General features: G+C 28.9%; 5 protein-coding genes across 21 annotated transcripts; 3 read left to right on the top strand and 2 right to left on the bottom strand.

Moving 5' to 3' along the window:
- The first annotated feature begins 74 nt into the window (after window positions 1-74).
- LOC126919112 (actin-related protein 2) lies at window positions 75-4,732 on the top strand. 5 transcript variants are annotated; one of them, XM_050727815.1, is made up of 10 exons: window positions 75-197; window positions 309-508; window positions 624-734; window positions 1,068-1,085; window positions 1,521-1,538; window positions 1,891-1,970; window positions 2,037-2,172; window positions 2,257-2,616; window positions 2,689-2,967; window positions 3,051-4,732. In XM_050727815.1, exons 2-10 carry the CDS (start codon window positions 461-463, stop codon window positions 3,219-3,221), a joined length of 1,221 nt encoding a protein of 406 aa, XP_050583772.1. In that variant the 5' UTR covers window positions 75-197; window positions 309-460; the 3' UTR covers window positions 3,222-4,732. The 5 variants fall into 5 exon arrangements, with proteins under 5 accessions (XP_050583772.1, XP_050583771.1, XP_050583773.1 ...); XM_050727814.1 differs by having other exon boundaries at window positions 80-226; XM_050727816.1 differs by lacking the exon at window positions 1,068-1,085 and having other exon boundaries at window positions 80-226.
- Window positions 4,733-4,812: 80 nt separating this feature from the next.
- Window positions 4,813-7,762, bottom strand: LOC126919105 (ceramide transfer protein). Of its 2 annotated transcripts, XM_050727805.1 has the most exons (9): window positions 7,280-7,761; window positions 7,131-7,184; window positions 6,910-7,029; window positions 6,574-6,811; window positions 6,160-6,443; window positions 5,921-6,088; window positions 5,425-5,853; window positions 5,216-5,348; window positions 4,813-5,127 (listed from the first exon to the last, which is right to left on the bottom strand). In XM_050727805.1, the coding sequence occupies exons 1-9, from the start codon at window positions 7,319-7,321 to the stop codon at window positions 5,000-5,002; spliced, it is 1,596 nt and encodes a 531-aa protein (XP_050583762.1). In that variant the 5' UTR covers window positions 7,322-7,761; the 3' UTR covers window positions 4,813-4,999. The 2 variants fall into 2 exon arrangements, with proteins under 2 accessions (XP_050583762.1, XP_050583761.1); XM_050727804.1 differs by having other exon boundaries at window positions 7,131-7,762.
- An 888-nt stretch (window positions 7,763-8,650) lies between these two features.
- LOC126919134 (translocon-associated protein subunit beta) lies at window positions 8,651-10,657 on the bottom strand. Of its 2 annotated transcripts, none has more exons than XM_050727856.1 (4): window positions 10,634-10,657; window positions 9,354-9,498; window positions 8,970-9,281; window positions 8,651-8,884 (listed from the first exon to the last, which is right to left on the bottom strand). In XM_050727856.1, the coding sequence occupies exons 2-4, from the start codon at window positions 9,495-9,497 to the stop codon at window positions 8,768-8,770; spliced, it is 573 nt and encodes a 190-aa protein (XP_050583813.1). In that variant the 5' UTR covers window position 9,498; window positions 10,634-10,657; the 3' UTR covers window positions 8,651-8,767. The 2 variants fall into 2 exon arrangements, with proteins under 2 accessions (XP_050583813.1, XP_050583812.1); XM_050727855.1 differs by lacking the exon at window positions 10,634-10,657 and adding an exon at window positions 9,947-10,087.
- On the top strand, window positions 10,305-11,148 carry LOC126919141 (BLOC-1-related complex subunit 8 homolog). The gene is made up of 2 exons (XM_050727863.1): window positions 10,305-10,452; window positions 10,541-11,148. Exons 1-2 carry the CDS (start codon window positions 10,398-10,400, stop codon window positions 10,996-10,998), a joined length of 513 nt encoding a protein of 170 aa, XP_050583820.1. The 5' UTR covers window positions 10,305-10,397; the 3' UTR covers window positions 10,999-11,148.
- A 176-nt stretch (window positions 11,149-11,324) lies between these two features.
- On the top strand, window positions 11,325-23,848 carry LOC126919098 (3-hydroxy-3-methylglutaryl-coenzyme A reductase). Of its 11 annotated transcripts, XM_050727788.1 has the most exons (11): window positions 13,055-13,994; window positions 14,152-14,256; window positions 16,897-16,994; window positions 19,225-19,435; window positions 19,566-19,677; window positions 20,014-20,101; window positions 20,175-20,472; window positions 20,554-20,705; window positions 21,246-21,780; window positions 21,876-23,116; window positions 23,198-23,848. In XM_050727788.1, the coding sequence occupies exons 4-11, from the start codon at window positions 19,253-19,255 to the stop codon at window positions 23,319-23,321; spliced, it is 2,733 nt and encodes a 910-aa protein (XP_050583745.1). In that variant the 5' UTR covers window positions 13,055-13,994; window positions 14,152-14,256; window positions 16,897-16,994; window positions 19,225-19,252; the 3' UTR covers window positions 23,322-23,848. The 11 variants fall into 11 exon arrangements, with proteins under 11 accessions (XP_050583748.1, XP_050583740.1, XP_050583746.1 ...); XM_050727789.1 differs by lacking the exons at window positions 13,055-13,994; window positions 14,152-14,256 and adding an exon at window positions 11,328-11,473; XM_050727792.1 differs by lacking the exon at window positions 16,897-16,994 and having other exon boundaries at window positions 19,231-19,435.
- Window positions 23,849-23,977: the final 129 nt, after the last annotated feature.

Genomic DNA, 23,977 nt, shown 5'->3' with positions numbered 1-23,977 from the left:
TTATTTACTTATTATTTAACCAGAATTCAAATATACGAAGAATTTTTGAACAGGAACGTTTTATTTGTTAAAGTAAATGATAGAAATAGATAACAATTTGCTCGGGAATCGGAAAAGATACGACTGAGCCAATCCGAGTAGATAATTGTATATTCATTAGACTTAAAGAACGACTGCCTTTGCGAGTTTATATCAAAGTGAGTGAGTTTACGTTAGTAAAGTTCATGTAAGTTATAAATTTTGATTCTTTAAAACGAAGTAGCAAACATCTGTTGTTTTAATATGACTGTAATCTGATTATAAACTAGGTCATTGTATTGGTCGCTGTTGCTTCCAAATCGTCATGCCGGTAACGCCCTAGATCTTATAACAATTAGTCATCTCGCAGAATATGCAATGTTTAATAAGCTTTAATATAAGAAATATATAGTCCGTTTAAATAATAACATCATATTGAAAAATGGATAGCAAGGGTAGAAAAATTATTGTTTGCGATAACGGAACAGGGGTAAGGTTATAACTTTACTTTTATTTTTTGATTTCTATTTCGTTTATACCTTTTAAATTTATATTTTGTAAAACTTTCTTTCTGAAAGTACCAAAGTAACATTATACTTTTATAGTTTGTAAAGTGTGGATATGCAGGAGCAAATTTCCCAGCACATATATTTCCATCTATAGTTGGACGTCCTATTATCAGAGCTGTCAATAAAATAGGAGACATTGATGTGAAGGTATATTTTTTAATTCTCCAATTATAGCAAATCAAGTTTCGACTATTTATTGTATTTTCAATTATTTATTTAAAAAAGAGTTATTAATGTAATTTATGGATAATATTTGTTGTTCTGTATTTAATATATATTCATTGTTATAAAAATATACTACTTATTTTCCCTAAATAAAATAAATCATCTTTCTTTCATATTTTGTAAGGAACATTAGTAATTGAATTGATTATATGATTTTTTCAATTTGGAATTTGAGATTCTTTTATTTAACCATAGAAACAAAATCATAATCCATCATTTCTATGCAGTTTATTAATAAATTTACTTAATTTTCAGCAAGAATATTGTATTCGTGTAAGTCACTTCATAATATTACACTGTGTGCCCCAGAGTTTAAGTCTGATTGAAAACGCATTTGTCATTTATTAACCTTGTTTACTAACCAAAATTAAAATGGATTGTGCATATTAAAAGTAAGACAGATATTTTTAAAAGTATTGGAATATATAACATCTTTGTTGAAAACTTAATTAGTAACTATGACAATCATAACATTATATTTTTTATTTTGATAATTTATAATAAATTTATCCAATATATTGCTAATTGTTTTTCTATTTATTAGTATTGAATAAATATAAGAAATAAAATATAAAATAGAATATTTACAGATGTTATATTTATACTTATACATGTGTGGATTTTTATATATCTTATATTTTTGAGACCTACTTAATGTAAATTTTTGCATTTGTTAACTGATTTGTATCCTTACACTTGCTCTCATAGGATGTGCTTAACATGCCTGTAAGTTCATTGCATTTTTTAATGTTAATATTTACATTTATCAATATTATGTCAATACTTGACAAATTGGACATCTTTACAGTAATAGTTTCCATAAGTTACCCAACATTGATCTCTGAGTAAGAATCTATTAGTATTCTACCATCTCCTACTTTTTCATATGTTATATTAATTTAAACAATTAGCGTTATAGAATTTTAAAAAACTTGTATTTAATTTTATTCTCGATTTTTTCATAAAAAAGTAGAATATATTAAATTATTGAAATATTAATAATTTCTATTAACATGTTATATTTCATCTAATAATAATCTACATAGTTACATATTTTCATTATGTTTCACATTAATAGGATTTAATGGTTGGGGATGAAGCAAGCAAACTTCGGTCTATGCTAGAGATTAGTTATCCAATGCAAAATGGAATTGTTAGGTGTGTATATGGCTATATATAATTTGTACGTATTATGAGATATTTAATTATTTAAATATCTAATAGAAATTGGGAAGACATGTGTCATGTATGGGACTATACTTTTGGAAAGGAAAAAATGAATATTAATCCTAGAGAATGCAAAATTTTATTAACAGAACCACCAATGAATCCTATCACAAATCGTGAAAAAATGATTGAGGTAATATCAAGTTATTGTTATATATTAATAATTTATTTAATTATGATACTTTTATTTTCTCAAATTATAATTGAAATATTGCAGGTAATGTTTGAAAAATATGGTTTTGCTGGAACATATATTGCAATTCAAGCAGTACTTACATTGTATGCTCAAGGATTGATTAGTGGTGTTGTAGTAGATTCTGGTGATGGAGTCACTCATATTTGTCCTGTATTTGAAGAGTATGCTTTACCTCATCTTACTCGACGACTGGATATAGCTGGTCGAGATATTACAATGTATTTAATAAAACTTCTTTTATTACGTGGCTATGCATTTAACCATTCAGCTGATTTTGAAACAGTTAGAATGTTAAAGGAAAAATTATGTTATATTGGCTATAATATAGAAACTGAAGAAAAATTAGCTCTTGAAACAACTGTTTTGGTTGAATCATATACTGTAAGTGAATTTTGTAATGCAAAATAAAATTTATGACACTGAAATATATTTTGTACCTATAATCTGTTTTAGCTGCCAGATGGGAGGGTAATAAAAGTAGGTGGAGAGAGATTTGCAGCACCAGAAGCTTTATTCCAGCCTCATCTAATAAATGTTGAGGCTCAAGGAATTGCTGAATTAGTATTTAGTACTATTCAAGCAGCTGATATTGATATAAGAAGTGAATTATATAAACATATTGTTTTAAGTGGTGGCAGTACAATGTATCCTGGGCTTCCGTCTAGACTTGAAAGAGAAATTAAGCAACTTTATCTTCAAAGAGTATTAAAAAATGATACTTCGAAATTAAATGTAATTATAAAATATTTTACATCTTTCTCTCAATTTTTTAATGAATATATATTATTATTTCGTTATTCTTTAATATTTTTCAGAAATTTAAGATAAAAATTGAAGATTCCCCGAGACGTAAAGATATGGTTTTTATGGGTGGTGCTGTATTAGCAGAAATTACAAAAGATCGTGAATCAGTATGGATTACAAGAGAAGAATATGAAGAAAAAGGTCTTAGTGTATTAAAAAAATTAGGTTCTTATGAATCATAAGGAAAATAGTTATTGAAATATAGAAAAGAAATATACATTTTTTTATACATTTGAAATCGTTCCAAAGTGCAAAGTATATATATTTTATATTCACGATTGATTTATACCAAATTATTTCAAGTATATACAGGTAACAAGTATAATTAGAAAGGCATATAATGCGGTATCATAAGTTTTAAAAATATTAAGTTTTTAAATTAGAATTAATTTTATTTAAATACATTAACATATGATTGTATTGGAATTAAAATGTTATTAAATTTGATATAAATTGACTTAAATTTTGTAGACTATCCAACTATTTTTGGAGTATTGTATACTCCATATGTGTATATTTGCCATAACTCATATAACATATTTGTGGATGATACATTGTAAATATATTGTTTATTAATGCTTCAATCATATTCAATTAAATTACAATCTTTTTCAATAGAGATACATCATGAATTACAAACAATTGTATGTCTATTTATTCAGTTTACAATTATTTTATAATGTTCGAATTAAATATTGTACCTATAATCGCTCAAACTAGCAATTTGTTAATATAATGGCTAAAATTAAATAATTAAATTTGTAAATACAATAGTGAAATTTAATTTCATTATTTGTTCTGTTTTCTCTTATGGAAGTATGTTTTACTGAGCGATAAGAAATTTTTACAGAGTTGCATTTTTTGATATAGAATCTTTTTAATTCAACATACTTTTTCACGTAATTGTTCGGAATTTTGGCCATTATTGTAAATCGTAATAGTTTGTAAGAAACCAGAAAAGCATTTTTATACATCTCTATATCCTCTTTTAATATTTTTAAGCTACACTTATTGGAACAAAATTCAAATTTCAATGTTCTGATAGTAGAGCATATAAGGTATATATAAAGAAATTTTATATTTAATATGTATATATATATATATATGATTTTTTTTTTATTTTAGTTGAATAATTTGTAGAAATAAATTTATTTCTTACGAAAATTTTATCACTAATTTTAAAACCTTGTACATATTTAATTGTTAAAACTGTACAGTAAATAAGCGTTTTCTAATTATAAGAATTAAATAAAAATATTTAATTAAAAATGTGATTCTCGTTGATGACATCTCAACAACGATAAGGAATTAAATTAAAGTAACAGATTCAAAGTAATTACGGCAAATCTACAACAGTCTTTATTATGTTTCCCCATTTGACCCTTATACTGTGTATCAATGTGTACACATTTTATGTATAAATAAAAATAACAATATAATTTGTATCATACAGTTTCATGTTTAATTGGATATATAATATAACAATAGATAAATGTGTATATATTCAATTTGTTAAGATTTGTACAAGTGACTTGCGATAGCATTCTGTATAACAATAAAGTAACAAGCTGTTATTTAAAGAAGTAAATATAATTTACAAACAGTGCTTTAGCGCATGCGTCCCACGTTATAAAGTTATTTTGGAAGTGTATATAATACTTTTTTACGCTTTAATAAATCACTTTCAATGTAACAGATTGTATCCTGTTTTACTAAGCTATGAATATATACATATATATATATATATATGTATATATGTATATACATCGATCACGTTAAGCAAATAAGAAAAATAGTATATAAAACACTTTCATTACTTGAGAGAACTTTTGCTTCCGAATTTTTATCTTTCAACTTCTGATTTTTTTCTTTGATATATTAGTACATCAAGGGCATGAAAATGCTTTGATGTAATAAATGAAAAATTGGATGGAAAATATGGAAGTTCTATTAATTATTTTTAAAATATAATTGGTTTATCCTTACACTGGTCAATACAAAAGTTAGTGAAACGTTTAAGGAACTTTGGATACTCCCTTTTGTAAACAGCACGTAGAACAGACGCTGGAGCCCATCCACCAGGATTAACTATATTCAAAAAAAGATGTTACAGATGTAATAGAATAATACTATATTAATATACACAGATTAAACATATAAATGATATAATACAAACCAACAGAACAATAAGTTATTTTACAAGTTATATTCTCTCTTTTTATTTCATCTTCATCTTTCGGAGGATCAATAAAAGTCTGACACACAAGGCAAACAGTTAGATAAACCCTTACACATTTTCCAGTGTTTGGCTGTAAATATTTCATGTATATATAAATATTTCATATTATATATAAGTATATATAATTAAATTATATAAAATCTTACAGGATAATCAGGATGTTCTGTACTATGATTGCAAACTATCCATAAATCATGTGCATCTGGATCCTGATCATCGGAGACTCGGCGCATATGTGACCAAAATAATGCGTCTCTCTGACTTGCTGGCCAAATTCGCTTATGCGTTTGTAAAAATATTAAAGTATCTTTGGAAATATTTTCAACCACAGTCATATCTTCAAGGGTAGCTTCCCATCCTGTCCTATACTCAGGGCTGAAGAATATTTCACAAACTTCATGACCAGTAACTCCTTTCACAACATGACAAGCTTTCAAAGGATCTACCACTAAGCCATCCGCTTCTTCTTCGCGTCTGTACATTCGCATATCACCATCTTCAGCAAATAATTGCCATCCACCAGCTCCTACTCCAAGACGCGCATAATGCAACTGTTCCATCGTTACTTTTTGTATCTAAAAATTATTATAATATTGTAATATAGATATAGATATATGGTATACTTTAAAAATAAATAATTACCTCTGGCCAAAGTCTGTGTTTAACTGCTGACATTATCGGAGTAGTTAAAATTGAAACTGATTTTTGTTTCAAACGATCTCTTAGCTGATTTTCTTCATCAATTTTATCTAATCCAGTCTCTACTGCATCATAGAATTCTTCATCACAAAGAGCACTATGTGGACCTTCCTTAAACATTAAAATTTTTTTTACTATGTTATGTTTTTTTAAAGATATTTTGTTAATTAATAAAATCGAACCTCATAATCTGGACCTCCATGAATAAGAACTCTAGGTCTAGGAAAGTCACTTTGTTGCATTGTAACTTGTTCTTTCAAAGCTTTGTAAAGTTCTTGCACTTTTCGTTTTCTCTCGATTTCTTTTTCCCATCTACGACGCCATGCATCTTCTCGTTGCACCATTAATTCAACACAATGCTGTAATGTTGCTAGCACACCTTCACTCGTCGCTTTAAATGTTATTGCTTCACCTTTAAAGTCCACAGACTGTTCAGCTGGATTAAACATTGTCTCCACTTTATTTTCTGAAACAATTTTCCCATTCAATTAAAAGCAAAGAAAAAAAAGTACTTATTTAAAAAATAAAAGAGGACATGAAACAACTGAATACATAACAAATGAATTTACATAAATGAAAATTATTACTTTATATACCTTTCGTGGAAATATTTTTAGCATTTTCTGCACAATTATCAAAATATTTCTGCAAAGTATCAATTTGTTTGATCAGAATATCTCTGAAAGTTTCAAGTTCTGCTAACTTTTCCTTTAGTCCTCTAACTCCACGTTTAGTGAAGCTACCTGCACTTGTAATAGATTGTGTATTTGATATAAGTGAAATGGCACTACCGTGTCGCTTCAAACTGTTTTCACTTCCATAACCTGATTCCGACTGTTTAAAGCAAACATATATATTTTTTAATAGAACAAAGAAACATTTATTAGATTTATCCAATAACTTACTTAATTTATATAATAAAATTTTAGTACCTTATAAGATTTCAAAACATCCACCCAACGCTGCTTTTCTTCTGGGTTACTTGCTCTCAAATACCATACTAAGCAATCGTTTACAGACACATCGAATCTACATTCATCAAATTCGTGAGCCTAATAAAACAAATAGTATACAGTAATATCATGAGTTTTTTACCAATTTTATCAGAGAATTAAATCTTATAGGAGACTGATTCCTTTATACCAATTCATACCTTAATATTAGCTTTATATAAGCTTATTGAACCTCGACATCCAAATCCACTGTCCTGCTCAGATTTGTAATAAGATAAAGTACCATCTTTGAGAACAATAAATCTAGTTTGCCAGCCATGTATATAATTTGTCCATTTGGATAATGTACCCTGAAGTTCTGGAACCACAACTCCATCTGAACCTTCTTCATCTACATCATCAGCATCTATCTCTCCTTCCATACATTCAATATCGTCGTTGGCAAGTCGAATCGTTTCTGTTTCATCGGCCATTCTTGCGAGTAAATCTCACTTCCAGAATCAATTACTTTTAAAATAAACTTAACATATCCAAATAATATCTTTAAAGTTACTCTAACGCGGGATAATCTATCGATAGTTATTCTACAGTTACAGTAATTTGAAAATTGCAAAGTAATTAACCAGTAATTGTTCACAAAATAAGTTTCAGAACATATTGATCGTTAATAATCATACGTATTGTTATATAAAATGTCTTATCAAATAAATGAGACATCAACAGCTTGTATTTTTCGGCAAATAACAAGACTAAATGCCAAATAAGAAAATCAACAGTTTTATTTAAGCAGTATTTTCATGAATGTCATATGTGCGCTATAATCTTTCTTGATTGGTCATATTCTTGAAAATTAAATATTTTTAACATTCCTTAAACATTAATTATTATCTTTTTAAGCTACATAAACAATATTTTTCTTCAACTAATAATGGATAAGTAAGAAGTATTTGAAATCCAATGTGATTCCGTTACTTTTTTAATAATAACAATTAAATTAACACAGTTCGATTAAAAGTAACGCATATCGATTTAAAGCATCGATAATTATCAAAGTATGTATATATTTGGTTTAAAAGTTATTTAGTAACGAATAGATTGCCGTAAATCCATATGAATGATGTAAATAAATCATGATTAAATTTGTATCCTTTAGCTATTTATACAAAAATTATGCTGTTAAAATTATATAAAAATATATAGATAATTTATTAGAAGACTAATTATTTGTCATCTTGTTTATGTTAATATTAAATGTGTGTAAATATATATGTACATAAGAGAGTGCATATTTTGTAATATATAATCTAAGTTACATAATTTTATACATAGCAGAATATTAAATGATATAATGTAACTATAGTCAAGAATAGATTGATTATTTTACATATATGTACATGGTTCCTAGTTATATAATTTATGTACATGTCATACATTCAGTTATTTGATATACATATGTACATAGTCTCATGTAATAATGTAAGGAAATAGTAACAGGGGTTAGTCATATCCTATTCCTTTATACAATTGAACTGTTTTGCAATATAGAGAGAGGGTTTTATGTAATTTTTATATTATTTATTCTCAAAAATAAATAATATTTACTAATTATAAGACTATATGAGCATAAGATGTAATATATAAATAAATAATTATTAACGAAAAGGCATAATTTGTATACCTATAATCTAAACTAAGCATAATAATGAAGAATGCGCGAATGTAAATTATTTATAAATAATATTTATTATAAAATTAGATGTACAGAAAGGGACGACAGTCGAATTTCTTATATTTGTATAGAAAAAAGTCTGTTGAATGACTTAGGATAAGTATATGATTAATGTTTTTTTGTAGTTTTAAGTAATTTTTCATATTTGCTTTTACTAGAATACCATAATGCAAAAGGAATAGCTAATGAAGGTAATGTCATCACAGCAAATGCAGCCCAGTCAACCTAAAATGTTACGTAAGTATTTTATATTTTATTACAATCAGTACAATGCTTATATTGACTTACATAATATTCAATAGTTACTTACAACATGTGAAGAAAATTGTTTATCATAATCTCTAAATGATACAATTACTGCTTTACCAGGTTCACTACTTGCGGCAAATTGTAAGTTAGGAGCATCTTCTTTGCGTTTATATAAAACTTGAGCTGATGTGAAGTTAAAATATCCAAATTTACGTGACCTTACAACAACTATATGACTGACATTTGTATAGGGTGGAACACGATCTATCCTTGCATTTAATTCTCCACCGACATGAGTGAAATAATCAGGATGAAAAGAATCTATAATTTCTACTTCTAATGCAGCTGCACTGCCAACGTTATACACTGTATACTATAAATGATAAATTTTCTATTAAGATAAAAACATTATATATACATAAACCATATTTATTTTTATACTTACTTCAATTACAATATCCATATTTTGTACAAGATACTTATTAAGTAGTTGTTTAGATACCAATAATCTTGCAGCTTCTTCTTCTTCCTCTGCATATGTAGTAAAAAGAAAAGCAGCAAATGCTATGAATATGATATGCCACTTCATGCTAGGATATTAACATTGAAAAGAACATTATTATTACTAAAAATTACATTGTTTATATTGACGTAAATTCAATGTGTGTGTGTGTGTGTGTGTGTGTGTGTGTGTGTCACATTTTTAATTTATATTCTATCAACAGAGATAAAATCTATATATAAAATTATGCAAATATATAAATATATATCTTTAATGATAATAATTGATGATTCTTTTGTACAAAATTTATTGTAATTATTAAATTACTTATTATAATTTGTGAAAAGTAGAAAGTTTTATATGTTTCATTCATAAAAAGCCAGTAATTTACATTATTTAAAAGAGTAAAATATTATAGTTATTCATTATTGAAATATTCTAAACAAAAATAGTAAAATTTTCTATTACATTTACAAAAGTCTCATAATTATAATGAATACTTCCATAAGTTTTATGTATACAATAAAAATCGTTACCTTTTTGTACGATAGAACGTCATGTCACTTAAAACAACGAAACAATTACTTCACTCGATCTGGAAGATACATTTGAGAGAAGTGCCAACAGTACACACTTTGATGCCACGTTTCGTCAAGAGAAAACACTGTCTGCTAGCAATTAACTTCCGGTACAGAGTGTTTAATAAAATGGCGGTGAAAATAAATTAATGTCTTGTTGTGTTGTGTTTATTGTGTTTATATAAAAATTTTGTTGATGTAGAAAAAAGATTTTATTCATTTATAATATCATACGTAAAATATTAATGAGAATATAGAAATTGTATCAAATATCTGAGGTGTATCGTAAAACAGCAAAATATTATTTTCAGATGACTAAATTGATTTAATTTGAGAATTTTATACAATATTTGTATATACTTATACATATACAGTACTTAAACTTATTATTAATAAAATATTTTAAATAATGACTGCAAAAGTGTATCAACTAGATCAAGAACTAGATGCGAGAGTTAAGAAAGGTTATGATTCTATATATACTACATGTGTATATCTTTGCCATGAATATATTTTGGTTATTTCTGACACCTTATTTTTTTAATATTCTAGCAACTGAGCGTATATCTGAAAATATGCATATAGTTGCAAATGAACCATCTCTTGCATTTTATAGACTTCAGGAACATGTAAGGAAAATATTACCTCCTATGGTGGACAAACGAGTAGAAGTGCTTGGTCTTCAACAGCAACTTTTAGGTAGATGTTTTGATGTAGATTATGCTGTAAGTGCTATTGATGCATTGAATGGTGCTGGAAAGAGTTTTGGAAATACTTTAGAATTCTTCAAGAATGCTATCTTTCTTAAACAACAATTGAACTATGAGGAACAACGAAGGCACAAAAAAGATGTAAATAGAGATTCTGTATACAAAAGATTATCTGCACACATTCCTACATTAGATCATTTACCAAACGAAATATCTGATGTTGTCAGAGAAACTGCTAACAAAGTAGAGTCTATGATGAATCATGCTAAATATTCTACAGAGATTCAAAAAACAAATTAAATTTGAAATGATAATTAAATGCATTAAAATATAATATTGTTCAGAAATATAAATGTAAATACCGTAAATAATTGATTAGATTACTAACAATTTGTATACCATAAAAAAGGTGGGTTATGTGAAATAAAATTATTGTTGTTATATTCTGAATAGTTGTATATGTTAACATTTTTAGATATTTAGAATATTTTAATTTATTTTAATTTGTTAATATTTAACCAATATCGTTTAGAAAAGAAATGTGTATAAACAAAAATTATCAATAGAGATCATTTTAAGTTGTAGACAAAGTCCTATAGATGTCGTTATAATTTGTGTAAGAGAGAATACTGTTAAGAGGTCTAGTATTGGTGTACAGAATGCTAATTAATTTGTGAAATTGTAACAAAAATATTGAATCATAGATATTGGATATGCCAATTATTAAACACTGATATCCACATGAAACACATTTTATCTTCTAACAAGTTTTACGGTATGTTGATCATTTAGTGCCCTCTTTTTCTTTCTCTAGGTTATGTTCGTTTGATATACAATTTTATTTTATTTTTGAAGATAATTTTATTACTTATTAATAGTTTTATTATATAGTTATAGTGATTTTCTCAGAAATTATCTAGAGTATCTTAACGTTTTCATACTAATATGTAACAAAATGTTCGATTTCTTGATTAAAATATTTTACCAGATTGACATAAAGTAGGACACTAATGTTGTACGTCTTAATTATTAAATTATCTGTTCATATATCAATGTGAAACAATTTATTACAATAATTGATATGTATGTGCAAGTGATAATAGAATATTAACTATAAAATAAAACAATTTTATGTAATCTTTTAATTAATGTAAAATTATGACATTCTGGTCATATATATAATAGATATTTTTTTAATGAATAAAATTAAAATCTATACTTATGAATAAATAGTGAAATTAACATATTTATACAATATATTTCTTGATATCAATAATAGTTAGGTAACATCAATCGTTTATATCAATAATTATGTAGTTTAACATTTGAAAATACCTATATAATTAATTCATGCATTAAAATTTTGCGAATTGCTATTGTGGTATATGTGGTTGTCAATATTAATATTGAGACTTAATTAAGTTAAATATAAATGTTTAATTCTCTGTAGAACTCTTAGTCAATTCATACGGAATTTTCAGACAGATTCTACAGATACGACAGATGAATATGCTATACGCGTTTAGTAAGAGAAATCGTTTAAATACAAATGTACTTCGCGATTATAAACCATATGCCGCATATCTTGTATAGGCTTCACATTATACTTACTAACTTCTGTATGGCCTTCAATTTTTTGCCTTAATAATAAATGTTTACAGATATTTTTCCATATGTTATACAATATGATAATGATTTGTATAATAATACCATTGAGATATTTGACTATTTTTTAATTTTTGAAAACGGTAATAACTCCCAAATGGAAGTCAGTTGACTAAATGGAACTTTTTTAGATATTGTCTTTCTCTGCATGAAGTTACGTTTACTTATTCGTATAAAAACAAATTATATATTTTTAGTATAAATATTCATTTAATTTTTTTAAATAATATATACAATACGTACATAAGTACGTATTAATCGATTATAATTGTGATCACATAATACGATCCGCTAAATTCGAGTAAGATGACGGAGTTCGATTCCGACGAGGACGGCGTCTTTCTTGAAACGGAGCTGGCTACTTTTGTTGTATTTAAAATAGTTCCGGGAAGGAAAGTTTATGTTTAAAACCGCTTATAGATCGGTTCCAACTAAAATGTTATTTACTTTTCATTCAAAGGCGATGTATGAAATTTGTAATCATCCTTCGCGTCGATACTTTCAATATGTACACATAAATGAATTTTCCATGGAAGCCAAGTGTTCTAGTTGTTCTTAATTTAGTGTTATTATAACATTCTAATACTGAAATCTTAATGTAGACCATTAGATTCTTTATTTACGTCTTTTGTATTCGAAAAAAAAATATATATATATATATTTCATATATCTATCGTACGAAATAAACTAAAAAATCTTGCACGAAATATAATCGTATTTTCGCATTTTATGCTCGTACAAAGTTTTGTATATAATTGAATTCTCGTAAAACATGAATCTCACATTTTCTAAGAATGGAGAACAACAAATCGCATTAAATTTGTAAATTGTTTCACTTTTTGTTTGTTTCACAAAACCGTGTCAAATCGTCATACGCAAATTTATACAATGTTGTTAGAGAAGATTCACATTTTACATAATTTTTTGCACAGTTTTGTTTATCATTGTCACATCAATGTAAATTTGATATACATAGCTAAAATAAAAATTGATTTATCAATATTGTTTTGATTCATATACTCACAGAATGTATACTTAAAAATAGTTCGACTACTCGTGTAGCAATAACCAAGTGACACATGTTACATCTGTAACATTTAACAAGAGTACGAGCAAGTGTGAAAGAAATGAAATGTATGTTGTTGTCCGACTTTCGCAATGATATGTGTAAAAGGTGATTAAACACGAAATTTCAACGCGTTATCCCGGAAATTCATTAAAATTTGACTCGATCGTTACGATGAATGCTGATTTCAAATTTCAAATCACGTATAAAGACTAGAGTCTTCTCTAAACTATTAAACTACTAAAGACTAGATAATTACTAATAACTAGACTACTAAAAATTCAGTATTATGTATTGAGAAAGAAGACACGTGCTTATGAAGGGAAAAAGGAAGGGGTACGAAAATAGTCGAACATGGTCGAAACTGACTCTGTAAGGTCGATCGGGCCGGTCGAATGGATTCGAGCGTTAGCGCAGCTTTGTTTGCTGGTGAACTTCGTTCTGTTAAGACTGTGCTTGTTGCGTATTAGTTTTCTTGCCTTAAACTCGAAGTATCGAATAGTCTACCTTTATATGTGATTTTTAATCGTGATAAATTCGGTGGAAGTCTTCTTCTGTTTAAGAGGTACTTTCGAAAACAAATTGTTTAATATTTTAATTAACAACTACTTTTTAATTGCATTTTTATAAGTCGAAGGTACGCAGGAGTTTGATATAATCAAATAGAAAACCCTGCCGATTGCATATCATATTTTTGACACTATTTTATTTGACGTTAAAAGAAAATAGGGAAGAGTTGACAAGCACATACATGTATATATGCGATACTGAACCACGTGCGCAATACGTCAAGAGTTTCATCGAGTTGCTACGTGCACCTTAACAAGGTACGCATGTTCACATTTATTGCTATTGTTTCATTTGTGACAGAAATAATCGAGTTAACGATACACAGTGTTCTGTTAAAGCTTCCTTTTCCATCTACACGTCATGTTACTTGAACGATTACCGTGCAAAGGTTGTTCTGTTATTTAAAGTTATTTTACTTTACTTCTACATTATCTTCATATCATTAGTAATAAATATATAACGTATGATTAAAGCTCCTAGTAAGTGGAATTTTAGCTGTTTATCTTTTTTAACTACCAGATTAAGTAATACACCTTATCCGTGTTATTCTGCATTTGAAGTTCATATAGATAATTGATATAGTCCAATTATAGAGTATTTAAATTATAGAGTATTTAAAAGGTGTTATTTATTAACGTTTCAGCATCACGTATACTATATTTACATGGTAGTCTATATTTAGCAACTCGGAAATTTTCATATTGTATTAAGGATTCAGTTCATATTGTAAGAAATAATATCTTTTGTTTTGTACAAGATGCACAGAGGAAACGAATTATTTAACGTAGCTGATAAAGATAGATCCGATGTTAGGATAAATCATCGAGATACATAGAAAACATAGGCATATATTTAAGAAACTGAATGTCTTCAACAAATTTCGAGAATACCTGTTTGATATCAAAGACTTTCCTTGAGATAATATTAGCAATGATTATAAAACTGATGAGATTGTGGAATAAAAATTGACAAGAGTACAGCAGTTAAATACTTTTATGAAAAATTATATGCCAAGTTCCCTTGTAAAGAAGGTAGCATGGTGATATACTTTCATGTTCGTTATATTGTGCTCGATCATACTTTCTATTTATTTTACGAAGGAGTAATGCTTTCCATGGCTTTCACGTTTTTTCTTATTTTCACTTTTTTGTTTTATAAGATCGTTTGAGTAAATAGAATAATTGCAATTAAATAAAAACTATCGTAAAGTTATTGGAGGATAAATATTTTTGTTCAAGCTTGTTTCGTATTAAACGTTAGACAGAACGAAACCTTGTGCATCGTAGACTGAGGTTCATCAATATTTGGAAAATCCAAGGGGTGTATTTTCACAAATAATGGTGATACTTCATTTTATTTATCGTAATCAAATTGATAGTCTGTTTTACTCTGTACAATATCAAGATATTGTTGAGAGATAAGTTGACTAGTGGGACGGTACAAGAGAGGTGTACAAGTAAATACGTATCTATATTACCGCTCAAAATACCAGATACTTGCTCATCTTTAACAAAATGTAATGTAATGCAATGATTTTATACAGCTGTACAAGGTGGTTTAAAAATCCTTACAATTTTTCAGACATTTCTAATAGTCGGACATAAAATGATTTAAACAAAAATTAATCGACTTTCAATTGACTACAAATTGCAATATTAAGAACTTCACAAAAGATTTTACTTCGATGAAAAGTCGGTCATCTCCATTTTCTTAAACGGAACAACACATTTTTTAATACATTATTCGATACATTTTTTAATTCTCTAAAAGAAGGCAAGGTATCAAAAGTAAAAAGTGCAAAAGACTAAAAGACTCAAGATAGTTGGGTTGAAAAATGATTAGTTTAAAAAATATTCTAACTTCAATGTTTTTTTCAAAATTTTTATCAAGGAGAAAGAGACATAAAAACAAAAAAGTACTACACTATCATTCCTTGTTATTAATATGTGTTATTAATTTGAACGGTAGTATACTCCTCGTATCGTTTAACTACTTTTGATTCTTTCACATTTACATCAATTTATGCTATGTTGATATGAAGTTAATATATATGTTATAGGCGCTGACCGACATTGCAATGTGATTTCTAGAATGTTAAAATCATATACAAATATATGCTTTGAGGTTGTAATACTTTTAGGACACTTGTCACACTGATAGCACAAATATCGAGGCTTATATAAGATTCATGTTTCATTCGTGACCTCTCATTTATCATTAGGAATACGTAATTAAAAATATGTTAAGGTATCGATCAATGTCGACCACATTCAATAAGATGTTTTTCTATGATGATTAGATACACGAAATTTATATTAGATGATTATAAATACGTTATAAAAATTCAGAAATAGTAGTCAGTCAGATCAAAGGTCAGTCGTATATAAAGATTAGCTGTCATATAAATATTTAATTATATATCATGTATTTGATAGTATAATAATATATATCTACATTTGATTGATATATTGATGTACTATTTAAATTTTTATTTTTGAAATACATATTTATATGCGGGTACGTGGCTACACGCGTATGTACTCGCGTGTATTAAAATATTTATTACGCACACATATACTGCATGTTTTATTATGTACAAAATTTTAAATTCTATTCCAGAATTTCTTCTTATTCTTATCCTACGTTCAGGATTTATGTTTTCATCCTTTTATTCATTTATAGCTTCATATGTTTATATCTTTATACATTTATATATCTGTACACATTTATGTACAGGTACATACCTAAGAAATTCTCTTTTTTAGCACTGATTATTACTTGAAGCACATATTCCATCGTTAGAAACTGCCTGTCATAAATAGGGACTCAGGGATTTTCTCTCCTTTTATCTTCTATACCAGCTTATGTCGATATTTCATAAATGAATTCCCGTGCAGACTCTTAAGGTGACTCTGTACCCTCGACTCCCGGTGCTCATGGGGTAGCCACTTGCAGAAGAAGTTTTACCAATCATATTGAACTGAGCACTACCCTTGTAAGCTAAAATGTATAAACAATTAATGTTAAAGCATGTTTCTACCCTGTCAACAACTCTCGTACAAGGAACTATGGGAGCCTCATCCCGAGTAGTTTAGAGTTAGAGCATCAATAGTTTCTCGCTAGTTTCGTTATAGTATAGATACTTAATCCGTTGTCGACTCAGAATTCTTCTCACTTCTCACATACTTCTTTATACCCGCAAGTGATACTTCCTATTCTTTACCCTACGGGCTAATTATATTTAGCAGCCCTTATTTTACTGGTAAATACTTGTCAGCTTATCATTCTGGCGGTAAATAATCTTTGCTGCTACATCTCTCGAGTCTAGTGTCTTAAACAATATTCATATTTTAATTCGTATAATTATTCATAAATAAATGGCTCCTTTTGCACGTGACAATATTTCCAACAGCTGAGGAACATTGTCAGACGCAGCGGACGTTGCTGGTATCATTCAATCCTTCTTTGTAATTGCTATTTTATTTCTAATCTTGCTATTGGTGTATACTTCATTGCTCATGTCTTTCACTATTTATAAAGGCCAAATATGCAGTATTCTTCCGTTATTATCTCTTAATGAGTGGCTTTCTTTATAGAAAAGTATACTTATTTGATATACGAGTTGTTCTTCTTCTTGTCCTAACGCCTGTTTAGCAATGTTTCTAAATGTTACCGTTTTCTGACACTAATGAGATGGCATTTATTGTACTTCGTGTACCGATGACCACGATTTTTTCAGTAATTTCCTTAGGGAGTTTTTAGTTTATCAGCAAGACTTTGAGTTATGCGACGTTCCCTCATTGTACGCAGTAGGTAAAGTTTAACCTTTTATACCTCATTAAGAAATAATGATATGTGCACTACGTACAAGTGTATTTTTGTACGAGTCTGATAATAACGTATAGTAATAAATCTTGTAATATTCAAATTTTATACAATCATAGGTATATATCCAAAAGTGACTTTATAATTCCATCAGATTGCAGCATTGAATGCCTCTAGCTTTGAATGCAATCAATATCCTTTTCGTTTATCTATATTTGAACTGGCTTTTTACCTTTTCTTCTTTTATAAGATAAACTTGCATTAGTTTGCTCAATATTTATGAAAATCGTCTCATCATTTGAATTATAATAGTTAATTATATACTGTACTTTGTATTTGGCAATTCATGAGTTCCAATATTTCATAAGAAATTATTACTCCTTTAGCATATATTACAAATCAACTTATCACTATTACGGTTTGTATATGTAAAATGGTTGGTAACAAATTATAGAAATAACTGTCAGAACTGAAACAATTTATTGTATAATATATAATAGTATATAATGATTTGTATGAACAGAAATGTTCTCTTGCGGTGTTGGAATGTTACCGTTCTTGATGCATATTCTTCCAGCTTATGTTTTTCTGATTATATTTCATTTTTTTCTTATTTTACATTTATTTGTTTTGCATATATAGGTAATTGCACATAATTAGTTTAATAAACGCGTAGCTGTAGATGTTTATTCCTTACTTTGAAATCGCTTTAATCTTTGAGATCGTAGGATTTAGGCACACGTGTAGCGCTATAGAGACAACCCATTTATTCATAATTCTAATCGTAAAACTCCTAATGCTTTCGTCTCGTTCGCCATTGCGTCATTGAATATTAAAATCAAACCGGTATGGACGAAGTTTCGGTTTCCTAAAAAAAAAAAAAAAAAAAAAAAAAAGAAAAATCGAGTCTCTCGATTAAAAAAAGTTACACGTGGATTAGGTAACGTCACCATTACCGCGCGGCACTTCACTCGCTCAATCTTTCACTTATTTTCGCTGAAGAATTTCCTTGTCCTCTTTTCATGTTTATGGAATCTGTTAGGTATCTTCTTCCCTCAGTTGGAAAGAATAAACGGTTCTACCTGCCGATTTTACCGAATATCTTCTGTAATAATAAATAAAGAACGCTATCGACAAACGAACACTTTCTTCGAGTTCACCATACGCGCGGTATCGTCCTCTTTATGGTAACTGTATCTATTTTAGATCCATTCTACAGGAAGAGAGACTTTATAAATTTCTTTTACCAAGAGATATAGAAACATCTTAATGTCCTACCTTAAAGTTGATCTTTATGGAGAACACGTTGGAGAAATGTTGAATGTTTAAATAAATTATTTTAATACTTTATGTTCTTTTATCATAATCTTATTCATAATAACATTTTATGTCACTTCAAGTTGTAGGTAGTTATCAAAAACAAAAAACATGCTGACACATCTGTTCGAAATTCACGGCCAATTTTGTGCTGGGCACCCCCTAGAAGTAATTGTGACGACGTTCACACTCACAGCATGCATTCTGAACATGGAGACCGGAAGCGGACATCCTCGAAATAGTGGAACCCTTCCTTTGGCTTTACATTGTCGGCCCGGTAGATGTAATTCGGATGTAAGCAGATTTTGAGTAAATTTCAATTGAATTTTCAAATTTGAGCGGAGGAATGTCTTAATGATGGAAATGATCGTTGTAAGCCTCAAGATTACTTACACAATATATGTAATACATGATTATTTATTAGGACCTAAATGCAGCTGATATTATAGTCATGACTATAATACGATGTCTAGCTATATTATTCACCTATCATCAGTTTCGCAATTTACAAAAATTGGGTTCAAAATATATTTTAGGTAAGTGAATATATAAGTTTAATTGATATTTCGGAAAATTGAAGATGCGAAACACGTGTTTAAAGAACAATGTATGATAATTATGTATTGGCCGATTATTCATATAACCGGATCTTTTCACGGTACGCGTGAAAGCTTTCAGTGTCAGAGAAAGTTTCATGGAAAGCAATATCGTTTCATTCCGTACGACACGCGATGACAATTAATTATTGAATTCGTTTAACATTTAACCGGGAAAAATACGCGAATTAATTTTAAGTAACAAAATAATAAATAGAATTTATTAGCAGGTATTAATGACAATAATAAGAATACTTGAATGTAATGTTTTGACAGGTATTGCCGGCCTATTTACAGTATTTTCTAGTGTTGTGTTCACGTCCAGCGTAGTGAATTTCGGACAAAGTGATATTTCTGATTTAAAGTAAGTCTTATTCAGAATGAATTGCAAAGTCTAAAAATTCCTTTAATTCCTATTGTATAAATTTATTTTTCAGGGATGCATTATTCTTCTTCTTGCTTATTATCGATCTTTCAAAAGCCGCTATATTAGCACAATTGGCTCTAAGTTCCAGAAACAAAGAAGAAGTACGAGCAAACATTGCTCGCGGCATGTCGCTCTTAGGACCAACTATTACGTTAGATACTTTAGTAGAAACTCTACTTATTAGCATAGGATCTTTATCCGGTGTCAGAAGATTGGAAATTCTGAGCAGCTTCGCTTGTTTAGGTGTTATTGTAAATTATATCGTTTTTATGACATTTTATCCTGCATGTTTATCACTTATTCTCGAGGTAATTTTTAGATTTCTGTGCTAATTGTTAAAATAATTTTATGAATTGTACATTCTACCTTGTACTATTTTTATATTTCAGCTTTCTCGTGAAACTAATGCTATGAAACCGTTAAGTGCCGATAAGATTTTTATAATGCATCCATTAAACGAAGAGGATCAAAAGCCGAATCCGGTAGTAGAACGCGTTAAATTGATTATGATTGCTGGCCTATTTGTAGTACACGCCAACAGGTATTGTATTTTTGTCTTATTTTCTGTTTTCCATAATATATACGAGCCGCGTTTCCGTTTGAAATGAACTTTATGTTTTATACATCAGATAACAATAGAAAGAAAACTGACAAAAAGTTATCACAAATCTGCCCCATACGATATGTATTTTTTTTTACTTGAGCATATTTCTTGTTTGACAGTTATTCTTAACTTCCACAGGCCAGGTTCAACTTATTACATAGTAGCATAAATATACATTTGATTCATATTCAATGAATTGCAGAGGAGATAGTATCTCTACGAGGTTTGGGTTTCTTTATCTCCTCGTATGTTAAGTTAGGAAACAGTGTATAACACTTCTGTGTTGAGTTAAAGATGATGATAATTATTAATACCTTTATACTAAATTCAAGTTTTATCAAAATAGTATATAAAAATAGCGGCAGGTTCATCTATGTACATTATTGTATGTGGGAAGATACGATAAAATTAGATAATTCATGAGTTTAGGAAGTTACATCAATGTAATCGTTGACATGAAATATTTATTTATTTTAGTCGCTGGCCTTTCAAAAGTGACGAAAGCGATTCTGCTGTAGAAGGAGAAGTATCTTCCGTGAATTCACATGTCATAGTGAATTCTTATAACAAGACAGAGAATTCATCCGAAGTGAAGAATTATTTAATGAATTGGTTGTCAGTCAGTGCTGATAATATCGTGATATTGATACTTCTTCTTGCACTCGCAGTTAAATTTATTTTCTTCGAAGATAAAGGAGACATCGCTAAACAATTACGATCCAAAGAAGAAGACGATACAGAAGAAAAGGTTGAAAATGAATGTGTGAAAGGAAAAGAAAATGAAAGTGAAGATGTGAATGTGCTTAGCATCAAGCTGCCATTCAAGCAAAACTTTAGTGGAATGCAAAGTATCTCTTTTCATTCTAAGATACATAATTGGAGCGATGACAAGGAAGACCAAACAATAGACGAAAAACAATGTGATATAGATAAGCGAGACGATAAAAATCTGCCTCCAGAATCGAAAGTTCCTAGGTCCTTAAAAGAATGTCTCGAAATATACAAATCTGATGTAAGTAAAGGTATTATAAGTATATGTATCCCAATTTATTTTTTAAAATATCGTTAATCTATATTTAATTTTTAAATATATCGTTAAATTCATAGCTTGGAGCAAGTGCACTAACGGACGAGGAAATAATTCAATTAGTGAAGAATAAGCATATACCCGCGTATCAGTTAGAGAAAGCAGTTGGTGACATGGAGCGAGGTGTTGGAATCAGACGTCTTATAATTGGAGAGACGGGAAAATTTCTCGATACTCTCTTCGATTTACCGTATAAAAATTATGATTATAGTAAAGTATTAGGATCCTGTTGTGAGAACGTTATAGGATATGTGCCTGTACCGCTTGGAATTGCTGGCCCATTATTAGTCGATGGTGAATTATATCATATACCAATGGCTACAACAGAGGGATGTTTAGTAGCATCTACAAATCGTGGTAGTAGAGCATTGTTAAATTGTGGTGTAACAAGCCGCGTAGTTGCTGATGGAATGACTAGGGGACCAGTTGTGAGGTTTCCAAATATCGTTAGAGCAAGTGAAGCTATGGCATGGATGCAAGATCCTGAAAATTTCAAAGAAATGAAGGAGAATTTTGATTTAACTAGCAGATTTGCAAGATTGACGAAGATTCACATACGCATTGCTGGAAGGCATTTGTTTATTCGTTTTGTGGCTACTACCGGTGACGCTATGGGTATGAATATGTTGTCTAAAGGTACTGAAAAGTCATTGAACACGGTAAAGGAACATTTCCCTGACATGGAAATATTATCGTTAAGCGGTAATTTTTGCACGGATAAAAAACCAGCAGCAGTAAATTGGATTCAAGGTAGAGGTAAAAGTGTTGTTTGTGAAGCAGTGGTCCCTGCAGATATTGTTACTAATGTGCTGAAAACATCAGTTCACGCATTAGTTGATGTAAATATAAGTAAAAATATGATTGGGTCCGCCATAGCTGGCAGCGTAGGTGGTTTTAATGCGCACGCTGCAAATATTGTAACCGCAATTTTTATCGCTACGGGTCAAGATCCTGCACAAAATGTTGGAAGTAGCAATTGTATGACTTTAATGGAACCATGGGGAGCAGATGGTTCAGATCTGTATGTATCTTGTACAATGCCCAGCATAGAAATTGGTACTATTGGAGGTGGAACTGGTCTTCCTGCACAAGGTGCATGTTTGGCTATGTTAGGTGTTCAAGGTGCACATACTGATGAACCTGGTGAAAATGCTAGCAGATTAGCTAGAATAATATGCGCCACAGTACTTGCCGGCGAATTATCATTAATGGCTGCTCTTACAGCTGGTCATTTAGTCAAAAGTCATCTTAGGCACAACAGGTATGTCTATAAATAAAATAATGGAAAGCCCTAAAAGAATAATATAAAATGAATAAATAAAACAATAAAATTTTATTTCAGATCATCTACCGCAGTAACAAATGCGATAAGTATTCCCCAAAATACTACAGGAGTGAAACTGTCTGTGCCAAATATGTTACTGCCTGTACAAAATGTATGTAAGGAGTTCGTAGAGAAGTCTTAACATTAATGCTATATAAATGAGTTCATCTTAATCTGTCACTAGAATACCTTGTATTGAATGGCTGGTTATATGTAATATGTAATATTTTTTTGTGTACATGAAAGAGCATAAACCAAAAAACTAAATAACTAATAACTTGAACAAAAGTGCAATAGTAGAAATTTTGAATCAAATTTAAGAATGGATTAAATATGCTAAAAGCTTGACTTTGTTGCAAGTAGGGTAGTATTTTAAATGTTATGAAATATGTATACTTAATTTACAATGAAATATAAAGTTAACTATGATTGTATGAAGCTAGTATGGTGCAAAGATTATTTTTTTGTATAAATAGTTATATTTTTACATAGTGGAATACTAATATTTAGCTGTAGTGACTTAGCTAGATTATCATAATGTAACAGTGACAAATATATAATTGAAAACACGTAGAATATTGAGAGTACAATCAAATTGTTTTCCATAATTAAGAAATATATATATATATCATTACAGTACTATAACACAAATAAAAATTATTAATTATATTTCTTGTTTTTAACTAAATGATAGAAACACTAGGAATACATTATGATGTATAAAATTTTGTTAGCACAAGAAATAAATTTCAATTGAAAAATTAAACAAGAGAGAGAAAATACATAAATAAATAAGGG

The sequence above is a fragment of the Bombus affinis genome, chromosome 8 (genome assembly GCF_024516045.1).
Source record: "Bombus affinis isolate iyBomAffi1 chromosome 8, iyBomAffi1.2, whole genome shotgun sequence".
NCBI classification, from domain to species: Eukaryota; Metazoa; Arthropoda; class Insecta; order Hymenoptera; family Apidae; genus Bombus; species Bombus affinis.
This window is presented reverse-complemented; position numbering and strand designations above follow the sequence as displayed.

What these genes read in the sequence shown, in the direction of transcription:
- LOC126919112 (XM_050727815.1), top strand. Translation starts at nt 461, where the DNA reads ATGGATAGCAAGGGTAGAAAAATTATTGTTTGCGATAACGGAACAGGG. An exon ending in TTTTGGTTGAATCATATACT is followed by an intron (nt 2,617 to 2,688) that starts GTAAGTGAATTT and finishes AATCTGTTTTAG; the next exon opens with CTGCCAGATGGGAGGGTAAT. An exon ending in ATGATACTTCGAAATTAAAT is followed by an intron (nt 2,968 to 3,050) that starts GTAATTATAAAA and finishes AATATTTTTCAG; the next exon opens with AAATTTAAGATAAAAATTGA.
- LOC126919105 (XM_050727804.1), bottom strand. Translation starts at nt 7,403, where the DNA reads ATGGCCGATGAAACAGAAACGATTCGACTTGCCAACGACGATATTGAA. An exon ending in CAGAACATCCTGATTATCCT is followed by an intron (nt 5,349 to 5,424) that starts GTAAGATTTTAT and finishes AAATATTTACAG; the next exon opens with CCAAACACTGGAAAATGTGT. An exon ending in AATAACTTATTGTTCTGTTG is followed by an intron (nt 5,128 to 5,215) that starts GTTTGTATTATA and finishes TTTTGAATATAG; the next exon opens with TTAATCCTGGTGGATGGGCT.
- LOC126919134 (XM_050727855.1), bottom strand. Translation starts at nt 9,969, where the DNA reads ATGACGTTCTATCGTACAAAAAG. An exon ending in ATATGGATATTGTAATTGAA is followed by an intron (nt 9,282 to 9,353) that starts GTAAGTATAAAA and finishes TATCATTTATAG; the next exon opens with TATACAGTGTATAACGTTGG. An exon ending in AACAATTTTCTTCACATGTT is followed by an intron (nt 8,885 to 8,969) that starts GTAAGTAACTAT and finishes GTAACATTTTAG; the next exon opens with GTTGACTGGGCTGCATTTGC.
- LOC126919141 (XM_050727863.1), top strand. Translation starts at nt 10,398, where the DNA reads ATGACTGCAAAAGTGTATCAACTAGATCAAGAACTAGATGCGAGAGTT. An exon ending in AGATGCGAGAGTTAAGAAAG is followed by an intron (nt 10,453 to 10,540) that starts GTTATGATTCTA and finishes TTAATATTCTAG; the next exon opens with CAACTGAGCGTATATCTGAA.
- LOC126919098 (XM_050727791.1), top strand. Translation starts at nt 19,253, where the DNA reads ATGCTGACACATCTGTTCGAAATTCACGGCCAATTTTGTGCTGGGCAC. An exon ending in AGTGATATTTCTGATTTAAA is followed by an intron (nt 20,102 to 20,174) that starts GTAAGTCTTATT and finishes TTTATTTTTCAG; the next exon opens with GGATGCATTATTCTTCTTCT. An exon ending in TTTGTAGTACACGCCAACAG is followed by an intron (nt 20,706 to 21,245) that starts GTATTGTATTTT and finishes TATTTATTTTAG; the next exon opens with TCGCTGGCCTTTCAAAAGTG.